The sequence below is a fragment of the Eublepharis macularius genome, chromosome 4, assembly GCF_028583425.1.
Source record: "Eublepharis macularius isolate TG4126 chromosome 4, MPM_Emac_v1.0, whole genome shotgun sequence".
Taxonomy (NCBI): domain Eukaryota; kingdom Metazoa; phylum Chordata; class Lepidosauria; order Squamata; family Eublepharidae; genus Eublepharis; species Eublepharis macularius.
In genome coordinates this window covers 152021735-152038384 of record NC_072793.1, presented here as the reverse complement: position 1 = coordinate 152038384, position 16650 = coordinate 152021735, and the positions used below count along the sequence as shown (strand labels likewise).

Sequence of the window (16650 nt, the reverse complement as noted above, 5' to 3'; positions counted from 1 at the left end):
CATGGCAGCTTCATCTGAATAGGGTCTTCTGCAGGTGCCACCTTCACATCGGCAAATAAACAGCTCCTCGTACATGTGCATTCTCTGTGGTGGTCCCCACTTATGGAATGGCCTGCCTGAGGTCAGGAGAGCCCCCATTCTTCTGGCTGCAAAACTGATGCAAAACTGAATTATTCAATAGGGTTTTTTACACAGATAGGAGGGAGGTAGTCCCAAAGAGATGCATAAGTAAAGGAATAGGGAATATAGACTTTACTTCTATGTACTGTCTTTTGCTGTAAGTATGATCCTACTGTATAGTTTATATGTTGTTTAATATGTCAGTCTTAGAATTGCTTATGCTCTGTTTAACATTTCTTCAACTCTGTATTAGATACTTGCTAGTTTCAAAGCTTTGCAAATTTGCTTTTATATATCCAATTATATTGTTTAATGAAATGTCTTTGAAATCAACTGTACTGACTCACACTGTATAATCCTCCTTGAGTCTCAGTGACAAAGGCAAACTATAAATAATGTAAATAAATACAAATTGTGGATCTCTCCCTCTTTTAGGGCTTCCTTCTGTGCTACTGATCCACATACCGTGAGATTGGAAGGAGGATGCAATCCTCCTTCCTTACGTCGGCAAATCTCTCCCCCCTGTTTTATCTTACCACCATCAGCCAAAACTTTACTCCTGGCTTCTTTACCCTCTCTCCTGTTGGCAGAGTATTTACACAACAATAGAACAGAGCAAGAGTCCAGTAGCACCTTAAGACTAACTCAATTTGTGGTCGAGTATGAGCTTTCGTGAGTCATAGCTCACTTCTTCAGATACAGCTGTATCTGAAGAAGTGAGTTGTGGCTCACAAAAGCTCATACCCTACCACTACTTTTAGTATGTTAGTCTTATATGTGCTACTTGGCTCTTGCTCTTTTCTACTGCTACAGTCCGACTAACATGGCTACTCATCTTGATCTATTTACATAACAATAGTCACGCAAACTGATTAAAGGGTAAAGAAATTTTATTTAGTAACTAATATACTTGATAGTAAAGTGGAGAGATACAGTTAGATGTGTAGCTCTCTAGCTGACTGAGAGAGAGAGGTTCCAAGAAGAAGCAGGATATTGCCCTGAGAGTATCAATATGGAGACAAGACAAGGATATAATGGTCAATAGAAAGAGGTGCTGACCTCATGTTCCTATCTGACTAGCCTTTGCTGCCCCCCTAGGGTCTTCTTCTCTTTCTCTTTGTACACTAGACATTGCTTCTTCCAACATCTTCTATCCAAGATGTGGCGTACAGTCTGTATAGTGCCAATAACTGCCTTTTAAAACCTTTCCCAGGGCCAGAGCTGTGTGGCGCATGAGAGCAGCTCTCTCTCTTATATTCTTCAGGGTTGATGGGGGAGTTGATTCTGGCTTGGCTCCCTCTGTTATTCCCAGCCATGGGGAGCTTGTGCTGCAACCAGGAGGTTGTCTCCTGTCCTGACCAGGCAGCGTAGCTGATTCGTACTAGGACTGATCTCCTCATCTTATGCGTAGGTGGCTGGCTACGCAGTCAACCAGCTGCTGGCTGTTTGCCTGTGTGAAGCAGCTTCCTGATAAATGCTGATGGTGAGTTGGGAGCTCTGTGGGCATATCTTTGGGCAGCCAGTGGTCCCAATAGGGCGCAGGGTGGGTCAAATTTGACCACTCCTGGACAGTTGGATATCCTTAGAAATTTGCAGGCTTACTTCGTAATCATGGGCATTTGGATTTTAATAAGCACTGTAATGTTTTCATGAAATTATGCAGTTCTGTTTCAAAAGTGAAAAGATTGTTCTAAATAATACTTGGCTGAAATGATACTGTCCTGTTATAAAATGTTATTCTTTGAATGGTTTCAAAACCCCTGTTCATTATTTCATTTCATGCTTAATTATTTAGAAGTACAGAATGGAAGTGCAAACACAAAACCTGCAAATTCAATCCAGAGTAGAGAGGGGGGAAATCCATCTTTCAAAAATCAGCTTCTAAATATGGGATGGTTATTACTTCACTCCATCATGATATTTCTATATTTTTCTTTCCAGAGCCGAAAGAGACATTGAGTACTCCAACTGCTTGATTTCTGAATGAGGATCCTGCCAACTAATGCTTCTTCTTTGAGTCACACACTGAAGCATGGAATTCCAAGATTAGCTTTGTGGATTTTCTTGGTCTTTCTATTATAATAAAATGTCCACATTTATCCAGCATATGCACTTGGCAGCCAGGAATGGCGTTGGCAAAAATTTCTCCACCAGCTGGATCAAGAACCTGAACAACAAAGAATCAGGGTATCCTTTTTTAGTAGTTTATATTTGTTAAAGATATGAAAAAAACCAGAAAGCCTGGTGAGCAGTGGAAAGAGAAATGCAAGATTTTGTTTGAAATTAAAACATGACAAGGCATCTTCTAAGGTTATATATGCTATTAAGTGTCAGCAATGTGCTTCTACTCTTATGTTAGAAAAACAGTATAAGAATAAATGGACATAAATCTGACACTAAAAATCACAACACTCAAAACCCAGTGGGAGGACATTTTAATCTTCCAGGACCATTACTGACCTAAAAGAGGCTGTCCTCAAACAGAGAAACTTCAAGGGGAAATACAAAGTGATATTGCTGAAACAAAGTTAATTCACAAATTCAGAAAAATGGACCCCCTCTCCCAGGGCTGATTAGAGACATAGGATTCGAATCTCACTCATTTCTGCTCTAATTAAACTGCATTGTACCGTTGTACCTTGACATCTTGACATCCTCCTTTGCTACACCCCCATGTATTCGAGCAGCGTTGTACCATTGCATTTGGATGCTCCTCCTTGTAACAACCTTCTCACCTTTGGGCTGGGATATAAAGTCTCAGGGATCTCCATTCCTACTCATATTTGAAGAAGGGAGCTCAGACTCTCAAAAGCTTACATCCTGAAAATCTTGTTGGTCTTTGAAGTGCCATTGGACTCAGATCCTGTTGTTCTACTGCAGACCAACATAGCTACCCACATAAAACTATGTCCTATCTAGGTTTGTACTTTGTACAAGAGGTGGGAATGGACCAGGAAAAAAACACGGGCTGTTGGGCCATAGTCCATTGCATTTCATGGACCACGGACCACAAACTTTTCCTGGACCCACCCTGGTTTGTGGACTAGTTTGTTGGTCTGTGGTCTGACACATTTAAAAGTTAAAGTGCCCCTTTCCACATGGCTCTCAAGCTGTGGGGAAAGCAATGCTTTGCAACCTCCCTCGGCTTGCTCCAGCTGAGAGGGTTTAAAAGTTAAAGCGCCCCTTTCTGCGCAGCTTGCAAGCTGCATGGAACAGGGCACTTTGCAATCCAGCACAACTTGCTTCAGCTGGCTGGCTGGGGAGGAAGTTCCCCTGCCCATCAGCTGAAGCCAGCCCCACGGGGAGCTCCCTTTTCTGTTCTGCTTGCAAGCGAGGGACACGAAAATGTGCGTTTTAAAGGCACTGACTGACGGACTAGCCCAAAAGTCATCAGGTCTGTGGAAAACGCACATCCCCAGGGCCGGCGCCAGAGGTTTTAGCGCCTGCGGCGGCGGGCACGCATGCGCCCCACAGGAGGCGTGATGACGTCATTGCAGACGTCATCACGCACCACAGGGGGACTGGGCTGCGCACGGACCGCCAAGCGCAGAAGCTGCGGGCTGCTGCTGGAGCGGCGCGCGGAGGCTGGTCCGTGCGCTGCCCCAGCAGCAGCTCACAGCTTCTGCGCTCGGCTGGGGCGGAGGAGTGCGCAGCGGAGCTGAGGTGGCTGGCTGCAGCAGTAGCTGTAGCCAGCCAGGCAGCCCCGTGCCGCCGCCGCCACATGCCCCAGCCGAGCGCAGAAGCTGCGAGCCGGGGCTGGGGAGGCGCGCGGAGGCTGCTCCGTGCGTCACCCCAGCAGCAGCTCACGGCTTCTGCGCCCGGCTGGGGCGGAGGAGCGCGCAGCTGAACTGGCGTGGCTGGCTACAGCTGCTGCTGCAGCCAGCCAGCCAGCCCCGTGCTGCCGCCGCCGCGCGCCCCAGCTGGGCGCAGAAGCCGCGAGCCGCTGCTCGAGCGGCGCACAGAGGCTGCGCCCGGCTGAGGTGTGTGGCGGCGGCGGCGGCAGCAAGGGGCTGGCTGGCTGGCTGGCTGCAGCAGTAGCTACAGGCGGCCCTGTCATGCCAGCTTCGCTGCGCGCGCCTCTGCCCCCAACACCCCCTCCAGCGCCCCTCCAGCGCCCATGCGCCCGAGGCCACCGCCTACCTGGCCTCCATGGGCGCGCCGGCCCTGCACATCCCACAACCCTCTGGTTTGCAAACACCAAACCTGGCCAGTCCATGTGAAATTTTGGTCTGTTCTCTGGTCCGTGCCCACCTCTACTTTGTATGCTTCTTCAGAATCACTCTATGATCATCTTCATATAGGGAAGTCTGAATTTGCCATAAGCAGTGGCATTTTATTGCACTTGTGAAATAGTAATGGTGGGAGGGGGGACAAAGGAAATGAAGGACAGACAACTTAAGGCAATTGTGCATGTTGCAATTCCAGAATTAATTTTAGAAAGTCTCTTAGTTAAACTGGAATGAAGGTGGACAGAGATGTGCTGCAGAGAGAAAAAACCTCTGGGATAATAAAGGAATAGGAATCAGCTTATCCCGTCTTGAGGCAGTCTTATGAGTCTTCAACTTTTTATTCCTTGTGCAGGGCCGGATCTAGGGTTGCCGGCGCCCAGGGCAACCCAAGTCCGGCCTCTGCCCTCCGTGCATGCTCCTGGCACTGCGTGATGATGTCACTTCCGTAATGTCATCATGCAGGGCTGGAGCGTGTTGCCCGTGCGGCAAGCTGGCCGCCCCAGTGTATGGAGTGCTGCAGAGCTGGCAGTGGCTGAGCGGAGGGCTGAGCGGAGGGCTGCGAGGCCACCCGCGCCATTCACCTGCTCCCTGTCCTGGGGCAGGCGAATGGGGCGAGTGGACTCCCAGCCCTCCGTTCAGCCACCTGCGCACTGCCGCTGCCAGCTCCAGCACGCTCCCAGCGGCTGGCAGCTGCACCCAGATCTGAAAACATTGCTTTCCAACACATTAACAAGTACCTTGATCAAGTACACAAGAACATGTAGAATGAGCTCTTCTCAGGAATCAGAGAGATTGGTTTGGGTCAGCAGCCTTGGTGTCTTAGCTCCTCACAGCTACAGCTTCTGGAAACGAAATGCCACTGAAAGCAGCTGAGTACATTACCTTGTCATGTTTCCCCCAGATAACCTGTGTTGGAGCTGTTATCTTGTTGATATTGTCTTGAAGGCTGTACCTGGACTCTACACTGGTGATATCTAAAAAACCTTTTCCAAAAAACAAGAAAAGAGCAGACCTAGAGCAGTTTCTGTCATCACGTTTACTAATGAACATATTCCCTCTTGTGTCCTAAGGGCCAAACTACATGATATCGTTTGTAATGTGTAGCGTTTGCATCCCCCCAACTTAACTTTGATTGAGACAACTGGACATTTGGTGTTCTGAAGTGATCTATCAAGGTCATTGTTGTCTATTCTAACTAGCAGAAGCTTTCCAGGATCCCGGGCTGAAGGTCATTCATCTCACCTACTTCCTCATCCTTTTAACTGGTGATGTAGGTTTTTACAAACATTTTAGAAATACAGATATTTACAAACATAGCCAGCCTTAGGGGATTTGTACCTATCTTATCATTGGATGTGGCAAGTTTAATACCACAAACAGTGACCTGACATTTTTATTCTTCAGCAAGGAAAGTGATGAAGTGAGATTCTGGGCTCAATCCAACATGCTGGTATTGATCTTTAAAGCCCTATAGGTCTTGGGGCCAGCATTCCTTAAGGACTACCTTCTCCCGTATGAACCTACTATCCACTCTAGTCATCTTCAGAAGCCCTTCTTCGGTGGCCCCACCATCTGAGGCTAGACGGGCCTTGACAAGAAACTGGTCTTTTCTAGCTTATTTCTTGGCTAGAACTTTGGTTCAGGCTTTTGGCCTAGTCAAGCCACAAGAGAAACCTCTGGGAAACTTATTGAGACTCAGAGATAGTTGTTCCCAGAGAGATAAACTTAGATATTGTTTTCTCAGACCCCAGATGCAGATATTAAAATAATTGACCATCAAGGCTGGGGACAGAAGAGGAGGGTTCCCCCCTGCATTCCATCTCATTAGAGCTCAGAACTAAAGTGAGAGTTAATTCCTGTCATTGTGAATGTATCTGTACATGGTCAAGTATCTTAACAACACCCTAACTGGGCTATCATAGGCTGTTTTCACATATCTTAACCATCGTGCAAAATCATGCAAAACTCACAGAATGATGGCGTCTTCATGGCGTGATTTCTTGTCATGATTTCTGATGTCATCAAGCCACGAAATGGAGACATGATGGATGCCATTAAGACGCCATCATTCTGAGTTTTGTGTGATTTTGCACAACAGTTAAGGTGTGTGAAAACCGCCGTAGTCAGGTTATGTTGTGGGTGACATGGCATAAGAATGGATTTTCAGTTAATTCTTTGCTCTTGAACTGGCATCTGTTTTAAGACGTCCGTCCCTGGTTATTTTGAACCATCAGCTGGAGGTAGGCCTGCCAGCCTCCTGCCCACCTGCTGCCCTGTGGGCCCCACTCACCTGGCTGATGGGAGGAGGTGGGGGTGGGGGGGGAGAGAAATGTGTGCACTCCTGCGTTTCCCCATTGCATTGAAAAATGATCTTATTTTCTGGTGCGACAGGGAAGTTGTGGGTTATGTTGAGGCCCAATTCATTACATGAATTGGGGTTAGGCGCACAGCTCTCCCATCATGCTGGAAAATGTCACTTTACAGCGTGACAGGGGAGTGTGTTGCCCCCTGTCCCCATCCTCACTTTGGGCCCTGGGGGACTTGCAATCCTAGCTGGAGGACTGGGTAGCCCTGGTTTGGACTTTGTGGTTTTACCTGACAAGGTAAACCTGGATCAGGCAACAAAAAAATGACGTAATCTACGTTTTTGTTTATTTAGACTTTGGTATTTTCTTTCCTGTCTTGCACAATTTCTATATATGTAATCTTTTGCACAGTACTTAATGAACTATATTAAACATATTTACTGTGGTGTTAGTTGGTTCTGGGGCTTCAATGTGAATCCGGTATCTTGGCTTATTTGGCCCAGCCACCAAACTAACTGTCTTGTGGGACTCAGGCAGGACTGACTTCTTGATTAATACCTGGTCTGTCTAGAGATTTTGTTTCCTTAATCTCTGAGTTGAGGATTACCTAGAGAGAACTGGTGGGGGCTGGCTGCCCTTGGTTGCAAGGGACCTTGCTTCTCAGTTGTTGTTTCTTGACTCCATTACTCCATTCTTGACTCCATACTCCTCCAGAGACCTGCGGAGTATGTGTCAGATTTTCTTGGTCATGGCATCAAGACTTTGGCATTCGCTTGCCAAAGATTTGTCTGTCTTCCTCTATCATCATGTTCTGCCAACCGATAAAGCCTTTTTTGTTTCATTTGTCATACTCCCAATAATGTATATCCCTGGTTGTGTGATTGTGCTTATATATTTTTTAATTGAATAATGTAATAGCAACAAAGCCCGTTGTGGGAAAAATACAACAGGCTCTAGAAAGGGGAGGGCAGGCAGGCGGACATTCCCTCCTCCTCCCTCACTGATCCAGGCCAGATGAAGGTGGGGGTGGGTGGGCATTTACACCTGCTCTGCTCCTGATCCCAGCTGGGTGATGGTGGAGGGTGGGCATTGCCACCTACTCCACTCATGATCCCAGCTGGGTAAAGGGTGGGCAGGCATTGCCACCTGCTCTGCTCCTGATCCCTGCGGGGTGAAAGCAGGGGCAGACTTTGCCGCCTGCTCTGTGCCTGATTCTGACCTGGGCTTCCCATCATGGTGTGCTCTCTGAAGGTCTGGCTGCCTCATCTGGGCTTCCCTCCACAGCAGTGCCCTCTGGTGGTGCACCAGGGTAGGAAGTGTGTTGCTGGAATACGCTTAGCCTTTTATATAGTAGGATTATTTTAAATGCTGTTTTAATATTCAAATGTTCATGTTTGCCACCATGGGCACTCTATTTGGTTGAAAAGCAACATAAAAATGTTTTTTAAAAAAACTATAAATAAATGAAAATATCCTGAGTTTCCTGTCTGAATAATATTGATTAAAGATAAACATGAGTAATTAATATATTGTCGAAGGCTTTCATGGCTGGAGAACGATGGTTGTTGTGGATTTTCCGGGCTGTATAGCCGTGGTCTTGGCATTGTAGTTCCTGATGTTTCGTCAGCAGCTGTGACTGGCATCTTCAGAGGTGTAGCACCAAAAGACACCTCTGAAGATGCCAGTCACGGCTGCTGGCGAAACGTCAGGAACTATAATGCCAAGACCACGGCTATACAGCCCGGAAAATCCACAACAACCATGAGTAATTAAACTCAAGTATTTCTAAGAGGATGAACAAATCTCTCTAGAAGTCAATACTGTTTTTCTGTTATGGCTGAAGCAACCTATTGAGGCGAGGTCTGGGTTCCCTTCTGTGTAACAAGTGACATGGCCCATGGCAGATTATGTTCCTGGGTTGTACTTACATTTAGTGAAAAACTTGGTATGTGGTTTCTGATAGTCAAGAAATCCCTGTAGGAGCTAATTGGGAAGAAAAAGAAACAATGCGATGGGTCAGAATTGGGCAGGCATGCAAATATGACTGAGATGAGAGTGGTGCTCTAAGGAAAGACACTAGTGACTTCTAGACAGAAAGCAGTGAAGTTTGCAAGGAAAAGAGCATTTGGAGGATTTTTCAGTCCCAGGTAGAAAGTTGCATGTTCTTCAGAAACAGTTTATTACCTCCCAGCCCCTGCTATCAGATTTCACTCTATGTATTTCCTGCCTTCACAAGAAAACCAATTAAGGAGACAAGGACAGATTGTTATTGAAGAATTGGTTGAAGGACTATAATCAGTGTGACACTCTTTCACCTGTTTGTTTGGGTTCGGTGGTGGATGGTAGGTGACCATTTCGAGCATTTCTTTTGACTGGTTTACAGTCAAAGGAATGAGAGGAATGTTGTCATAATCCTTGCTTTTCTCCAGCTCCTTCAAGCGCTGGACAAAGTCGTTATCCATTGGATATCTTAGACCTAAGAGTTGAGAAAGAATGCATAGTTTAAAACTATTTTAGTAGCAAATACATGAACACATGAATCTGTCTTCTACTGAGGGCGAAGCTACAAGTGACGAATGACACTTGAACGGCAAGTGTATTTCTCCCTGTTCACTTGCACTCCACTCAATCCACTTGCCGTTCAAGTGTCATTCGTCACTTGTAGCTTGGCCCTAAGTCATTATCTTGGACTATAGGTCAGGCACTGGTTCTCCAGGCTCTCCAGGCTGGCACTGGCTCTCCAGGCTTTCAGGCTTTCATATCCCCCATTACCTGATCCCCGAGTCCAGTGGCACCATTAAAGACTATGAGCCAAGCTACAAGTGACGCCTTACACAGGTTGGACACTTGTCAGCTTACCTCAAGTTTTGATGGGAAATGTAGGCGTTCTGGTTTTACAGCTTGGCTCTCCATTACAGCTGCAAGACCAGGATGCCTACATTTCCCATCAAAACTTGAGGGAAGCTGACAAGTGTCCAACCTGTGTCAGGCATCACTTGTAGCTTGGCTCTAAAAGAAGCTTTTTGTGAGTCAGAGCTCTCTCGTCCAGATGCATGCAGTATGGATCCATTAGGTGTATAGTCACAACAGATAAGTGGAAGTGATATTGGGGGAAGGCCAGTTTGAAACAAGTTCCAATTGAAAGATTAATCAGTTCAGTTCACTCAGAGTGAGTGGTATCCCTGAATATTGTTAGACAGGTAAAATGGGATTACCATAAAATATAATGCAGAGTGAAACAAGATATGCAGATGCAATAGGAAGTAATAAAGTTATAGCTGAACAAATTAACATGCGTAAAGGGTGTGTATCGTCTGCTTTGGACAGACAAGTCGGTCTCTGCAGAAAAGAATCAATGGATACAAATCTGACATTAAGAACCACAATATTCAGAAAACAGTGGATGAGCAGTTTTATCTTCCAGGGAATTTAGTTGCTAATCTCTTACAAAGGAATTTCAAGGAGAATCCAATGTAAAATAGCTGAATTAGAAATATTTAATATTCAAGACTTTATCCTCTCTGTTCTTACATAGGATCTAAAATTCCTAACTCACTATATTTTATCATTTATTATTATTCATTATTATTTATTTGTAACATTTATACCCCACTTTTCTGTCCTCATCAGGGACACCATGGAATATGTGCCGTGTGTGTTATGTGCTATCAAGTCACTTCTGAAATGTCCTGTCATTAATATCCCTGCTCAGATGTTGCAAATTCGAGGACATAGCCTCCTTTATGGAGTTAAGCCATCTCATTTGGGGTCTTCCTCTTTTCTAACGGCCTTCCACTTGTCCTAGCATTATCATCTTTTCCAGTGAGTCTTGTCTTCTCATGATGTGACCAAAGTACGATAGCCTCAATTTTTGTCATTTTAGCTTCTAGTGAGAATTCAGGCTTGATTTGATCTAGAACCCACTTATTTGTCTTTTTGAAAGCCTATGGTATCGTAAAACTCTCCTCCAGCAACACATTTCAAATGTATCAACTTTCTTCCTATCAACTTTCTTCAGTGCCCAACTCTCGCATCCATATATAGTAATGGGGAGTACCATAGTCTGGATTATCTTGGTTTTGGTCCCCACGGAGACATCTTTATCCTTAAGGATCTTTTCAAGTTTCTTCATGGCTGCTCTTCCAAGTCTCAATCTCCTTCCAACTTCTTGGGTGCAGTTTCCTTTTTAGTTGATGATTGAGTCAAGGAACAGAAAATCTTTAACAATTTCAATTTCTTCATTGACAATCTTAAAATTTTGTAATTCCTCAGCAGTAATTACTTGTCTTCTTGATGTTCAGGGTTTAATCCCTCTTTGGCACTTTCTTCTTTAACCTTCATCAGTATTTGTTTCAAGTCTTCACTATTTTATGCCAGTAATGTGGGTGTCATCTGTATATCTCAAATTGTTAATGTTCCTTCCACTAATTTTCATTCCACCTTCTTAAAAATCTAATCCAGCTTTCCTTATTATTATTCTGCATATAGGTTGAACAGATAGGAAGATAATACACATCCTTGTCTGACACCTTTTCCGACAGGAAACTACTCTGTTTTCCCATATTATATGCTGACAGTTGCCTTCTGTTCAGAGTACAGGTTGTGTATCAACACAATCAGATGTGGCATACCCATTTCTTTTAACACCATCCATAGCTTTTCATGATCCACACAGTCAAAAGATTTGTTGTAATCTATAAAACGCAGGCTGATTTTCTTCTGAAATTCCCTGGTATGTTCCATTAGCCATCGTAAATTTGCAATGTGATCTCTAGTGCCTCTTCCCTTTCTGAATCCAGCTTGAATATCTGGCATTTCTCATTCCATACATGGTAAGAGTCTTTATTGCAGAATTTTGAACATCATTTTGATTGTGTGGGAAATTAATACATTGTTCCGTTAGTTGCTTTACTGTTTGGTATCCCCTTTTTTTCGGAAGTGGATTGTAGATTGAGCATTTCCAGTCTTTGGGCCATCATTTTGTTTTCCATATTCCATCTTTTCCATATTTGTTAACAGAGTCTTGTTAAGATTTTGATGGATTCAGTTTCTGTATTTTGAAATAGCTCTATTGGTATTCCATCTACTCCTGATGATTTATTTCTCCCGATTGCTTTGAGTGCAGGTTTCATTTCACTTTCTAAGATATCTGATTCTTCGTCAAAAGATTTTTCTTTGAAGGAATCTGTCATCCTTCCATCTCTTCTGTATAGATCTTCAGTGTATTGTTTCCAACTTTCCTTTATTTTGTCCTGATTAGATACTAAATTTCTATGCTGATCTTTCAGCATCCCCATCTGTGGTTTAAATTTCCCTTGGATTTCCTGAATTTTGTGGAACAGATCTCTTGTTCTTCCTTTTTTGTTGTTGTCTTCTATTTCTTTGCACTGGTTATTATAATAGATCTCTTTGTCTCTACGTGCAAGTCACTGATTCTGTTTCTGTCACCTTTTACTTTTTGCTTCTTGTCTATCTTTAGCGATTTTAAGAGTTTCATCTGTCATCCATCTAAGCTAATATCTTATATATTCATCCCTTACAGACGTTAGTTAATTCAGCTATAGCTCTTTGTAACTTTCGATTGGGTCTGCTTATTTTCTTTTATCCACCATTAGATTTTATCTTATTCCCACTGTGGATACCTAACAACAGTTGGAAGTGGCCCACAAGCAGTCTCAGGGCCAAGCTACACATGACGAAAGATACTTGCCTGGCAAGTGGATTGAGTGGAGGGCAAGTGAACAGGGAGAAATACACTTGCCATTCAAGTGTCATTTGTCACTTGTAGCTTGGCCCTCAGTGAACTGATAAGCCTTTTGATTAGATCTTGTTTCAATCTGGCCTGTCTTTGTAAGATCTTTCCTCACCCCATCCCACCCTTCTGTTGTGAACAATATGCATTGACCTAATGAATATACTCTTCATGCATCTGGTGAAGTGAGCTCTGAGTTCTGAAGGCATATGCTAGAATAAATTTTGTTCACCTCTAGTGTACCACTGGATTATGCTGTTATAGACTAATGCACCTACCCATCTGGAATTACCTGCTCCTGGTAGGTGGTTACATCACCTACTATTAGCCCCTATCCTTCTCCAATGAGATTCAGGTCTGCTCCCAGAAGACTGTTACTAATACATACATTGTGTTAGTTGTTCATGTGCTGGGGAAGTCAAAGGTTAGATCTGGGTGAATGAAAGAATACTCAGGCTAAAGGGGAAAGAAGATGATGAGGGACTCCATGAGTTAGGACTGGAAGGGTGTTTGGAGGTGTAGAGATAAAATACGTCCAAGATGTTCACATATCTTGACCTCAGCCACCATGTGAAATAAGAACAGTGTTTCTGTTTCCTTTCATTTGGAGATTGGATCAATCAAACTCCATGCCCTCCTCATTCCAAGATAAGCTGCTTTAAGTTTTGATGCTCACCAGCGGGACAAAGAAGGGACAAGCAGTAGACCTCCGATGGATAAAGAGCAGCATAAACACCAGCAACCATTCCACCCATGGAGATGCCAACCAGGTGGAATGGCTTTCTGTTCAGACCAGAACACTCGACAAACTGGAAGAAAAATGAATGAAGAGAGAAATATGTTTCAGTTCTAAATATTGGCTTAGGGCATTTTTCAGGAAAGTTGCCTGTTTCTGGGTGATTTGAGATGGATGGGGAATGAGAGGGACAGCAACATGCAAGAAAGTCCAATGTTGTCGCTACTGCTTGGCCCAAGAAACCCAAGACAGAACAACAGTCATGGTGACTTCCACGCTGCTGCCATGGAGAAAACACACAAAGGCACTGGCTGCTGCTTGGTCCAGGATATCCCAAATGACCTGTGGCTTACAAAAATGTGAGGGACAATGAGAGGAAAGAGACACTTCCTCCTTTTATCTCCTGCTCCTGTCTAGATTTGTTTGTTATTTTGCTTCACCCTCCTCCATGTGACATTCTGAATTGTCCTACTAGTCTTTGTTGTTCTGTCCCTGCAGTTTGCCTTTGTGCTTGCAAAGGGGATTTTCTCAGTACAGTTGGAAATTCACTATCCATCGTTTAGAGTGTTAAAATGGTACAAGGAAGAAAAATATGCCCGATATGGTGTGCATTATCATCTTTAGTAAAACAAGAGTATGCAGAATTTTGTAGTGGTTCAAAAATGTAGATTTTTTTTTGCTAGACGTGTTGATGGAACAAAAGAAATCTATACACCAAAGGCAACACTGTCTCCTATAATTCCATCTTTAATTCTCTCCAGCCAAAAGGAGAAGTTTTGCAGTGGCATAATGAGGTGTTCAAAGAGGTTGCAGATTCCTTTGACTTGGCAAGAACTATGGACAGAAGCAGAAATAGAAGAGTCCATCATGTGACTGTTTTGGCTACCAAATCTTAGGATGTGAGGATATTGACTTCAAAATACCTGCTCCTGCTGTTCCATTTATATGACAGATACTTTCTCTTTACTTATTTCTGAACTTGGGACTACCCAGCTGATGAGAGTTCTTTATGTCCTGTGATAGCAAAGCAACAGTGCCTGGTGCTGAAAAGTGATTGCTGAATTACACAGCTGGGCTCCTGATAACTGTTCCTGAACAACCACAGTCATAGCCATTTCAGTGCTTAACTGATCTGTGAAAGTCTTTGGTCAAAAGAGAGAGATCCTTACTATAGTCACTGCCTTCAAAGTGGAACATAACCTGAGTACATCTGGAGGGAAATCTCACCTGGTGCATCCGCTTAGCCTGTTCAACTGCTGTGTAGCTCTCTCCTGGCACGCGAGTTGTTTCTCCATGCCCAGGCAAGTCGACGCAGACCACATGGACATCCTTAGGAAAGTACTGTGAAATGAATCAAATCAAGCAATCTTGAAAAGTGAAAGGTGAATCCCTCAAATAAAGTAGTAATGTATTTAAACACAATTAATAATCTCAGATCCAGTTTGGTGTAGTGGTTAAGAGCGCGGGACTCTAATCGGGTTTGATTCCCCACTCCTCCACTTGAAGCCAGCTTGGTGACCTTGGGCTAGTCACAGTTCTCTGGAGCTCTCTCAGCCCCACCCACCTCACAGGGTGTTTTGTTGTGGGGATAATAATAGCATACTTTGTAAACCACTCTGAGCAGGCATTAAGTTGTCCTGAAGGGCAGTATATAAATCGAATGTTGTCGTTATTATTATTATATTATTATCCAGTAGATTTGCTTTGTAATACAGAAAAACACAACCAAATGTTCAGCAATAAAACATCTGACAGGGTTTTTGTCTTGTAGGTTCCTGATTGGTCTGCTGTATTTTTATCTCTTTCTTCAAGGAGCTCATGTTAGTGTACATGGTTCTTTCCTCCTCCATTTTATCCTCCCAACAACTCTGTGAGGTAAATCAGCTGGGAGAGAGAATGATTGACCCAAGGGCAGCCAATGCACAACATGACTGAATGGGGATGTGGATCATGTGGTCCTCCAAGTAGCAGACTCTAACTACTGTATCACATTGGTTCTCTGATAAAGTTGTGTTTTTAATGTTAGAATAGAGGCAAGTCAACATACCTGGACATTGTGGGTCATTATTTTCCTTTTGCACTAGAACCAGACTGTGTTTGCATGATGACTCCGTCAGTCTGAGCTAGAAGCTTCTCTCTAACTCCTCCTCCTGTTTCTGCACCTTTGTTTTCTCTTTCCTAGTGGCCTTGCAAGAAGAAAGATGGTTCTACAGAGCTCTCCTGTGCAAATATGCCAGAGAAACGACTATACTCTCATACTACCTCTCACCTGCTGCTGGATTAACTAGCTACAGGAATACTGTCATTTAAATTAGGTTTCTAGCTCTCCTCTGCTACTACAAAAATGCAAATGAATGTGAATAAGAGTCAATAAAAGTAAGTTTTATTTGTTGCAATACATTGCAATGGGCTTGAAGAGTGTTTCACCACATGTGATTTCATGCTTTCCTGACTGCAACTTTGCTGCACTAACAACTATCCCCAGTTTTCAGGTGGCAAGTATATAATATATCCCTTGTGTAAGTGTGGATGTTTTGCATGATTCTTTTCTTGCTCTGTACAAGAAATGATTTCTGCACACTGCAACCAGTACTGTAATATTTAATAATCTGTTTAATGTTTTATATTAGTTTCAGGGAACTAGAATCTGGAACAGTTCCAGATTTTACTTGTGCCTCTGGGTAAGCTGGCTAGAAAAACTGCTATGAAGGACTCTTGTTTCTTTACTAATTTCTCCTAAATAAAGATAGTTTCAGATGGGTAGCCACATTGGCCTCTTGTAGAAGAGCAAGATTTGACTCCACTAGTTTTAGGGAGCTTTAACTGTCCAAAGCTCATACCCTGGAAATCTAGTCCTCATTTAAGGTGCTACTGGACCTCAATCTTGGGCCGAATCCAAACGGCTCAAGTTTTCCCCTATTTCCCGGGATTCGGTTTCGTTTTCTTGGCCATGTCGGACGCTCCTCTCTGCAGGTCCGGGAGGAAGCGCCCGAGCAGCCTGACCGGGTGGTTGGCCTGCGAGGGTTAACCCCCAGGGCTCCCAGTGAGGGGGTCAGGGTCCGTAGCGCTGCGGGAAGAGCCCCCTGAAGTCGACGCAGGGGGTAAATTGCCCGTTTGCTCCTACAGAGGCCGGTAGACTTGCGCAGCACAACGCGTGCTGCCAGGCCATGGAGAACGGCAACAAGCAGATTTAAGGTGAAAACCTGAAAGTAAGAGAATCCCTTCTGCTATTCTAAGCATATGCGAAGGATTGGTGGGAGTTGAAGCTGAGAAGGTTCAGATATCTTCCCCTTCATTGAGTTTTGGAACTTAGTTGGCGGACTCCCCCCCCCAAGATGGCGACGAAAAAGCAGAGCCCTGCTGTGGGCAAATCTGTTTCGGCTGCTTTGCAGGGGAAAGGAGAGTCTCTTGAAGAGGTGGTTAAACGGTCGGTCGTTGAAGCTATGAAGCCCTTTGTTGATAAGCTAAATGAAATCGCTCAAAGGGTTGGCTCAGTTGAGAACGAAG

At 44.1% G+C, this 16650-nt stretch overlaps 1 protein-coding gene across 1 annotated transcript in view; it reads right to left on the bottom strand.

Moving 5' to 3' along the window:
* Positions 1 to 1096: 1096 nt before the first annotated feature.
* Positions 1097 to 16650, bottom strand: part of LOC129328814 (monoacylglycerol lipase ABHD6-like) — a 33023-nt gene continuing 17469 nt past the window's right edge. Inside the window, exons 4-9 of the mRNA XM_054978102.1 lie at positions 14371 to 14484; positions 13084 to 13216; positions 8971 to 9131; positions 8584 to 8638; positions 5232 to 5332; positions 1097 to 2287 (exon numbers count right to left, since the gene is read on the bottom strand). Coding sequence (XP_054834077.1) covers positions 2120 to 2287; positions 5232 to 5332; positions 8584 to 8638; positions 8971 to 9131; positions 13084 to 13216; positions 14371 to 14484 — 732 coding nt within the window. The 3' untranslated portion in view covers positions 1097 to 2119. The remainder of the gene's footprint in view (positions 2288 to 5231; positions 5333 to 8583; positions 8639 to 8970; positions 9132 to 13083; positions 13217 to 14370; positions 14485 to 16650) is intronic.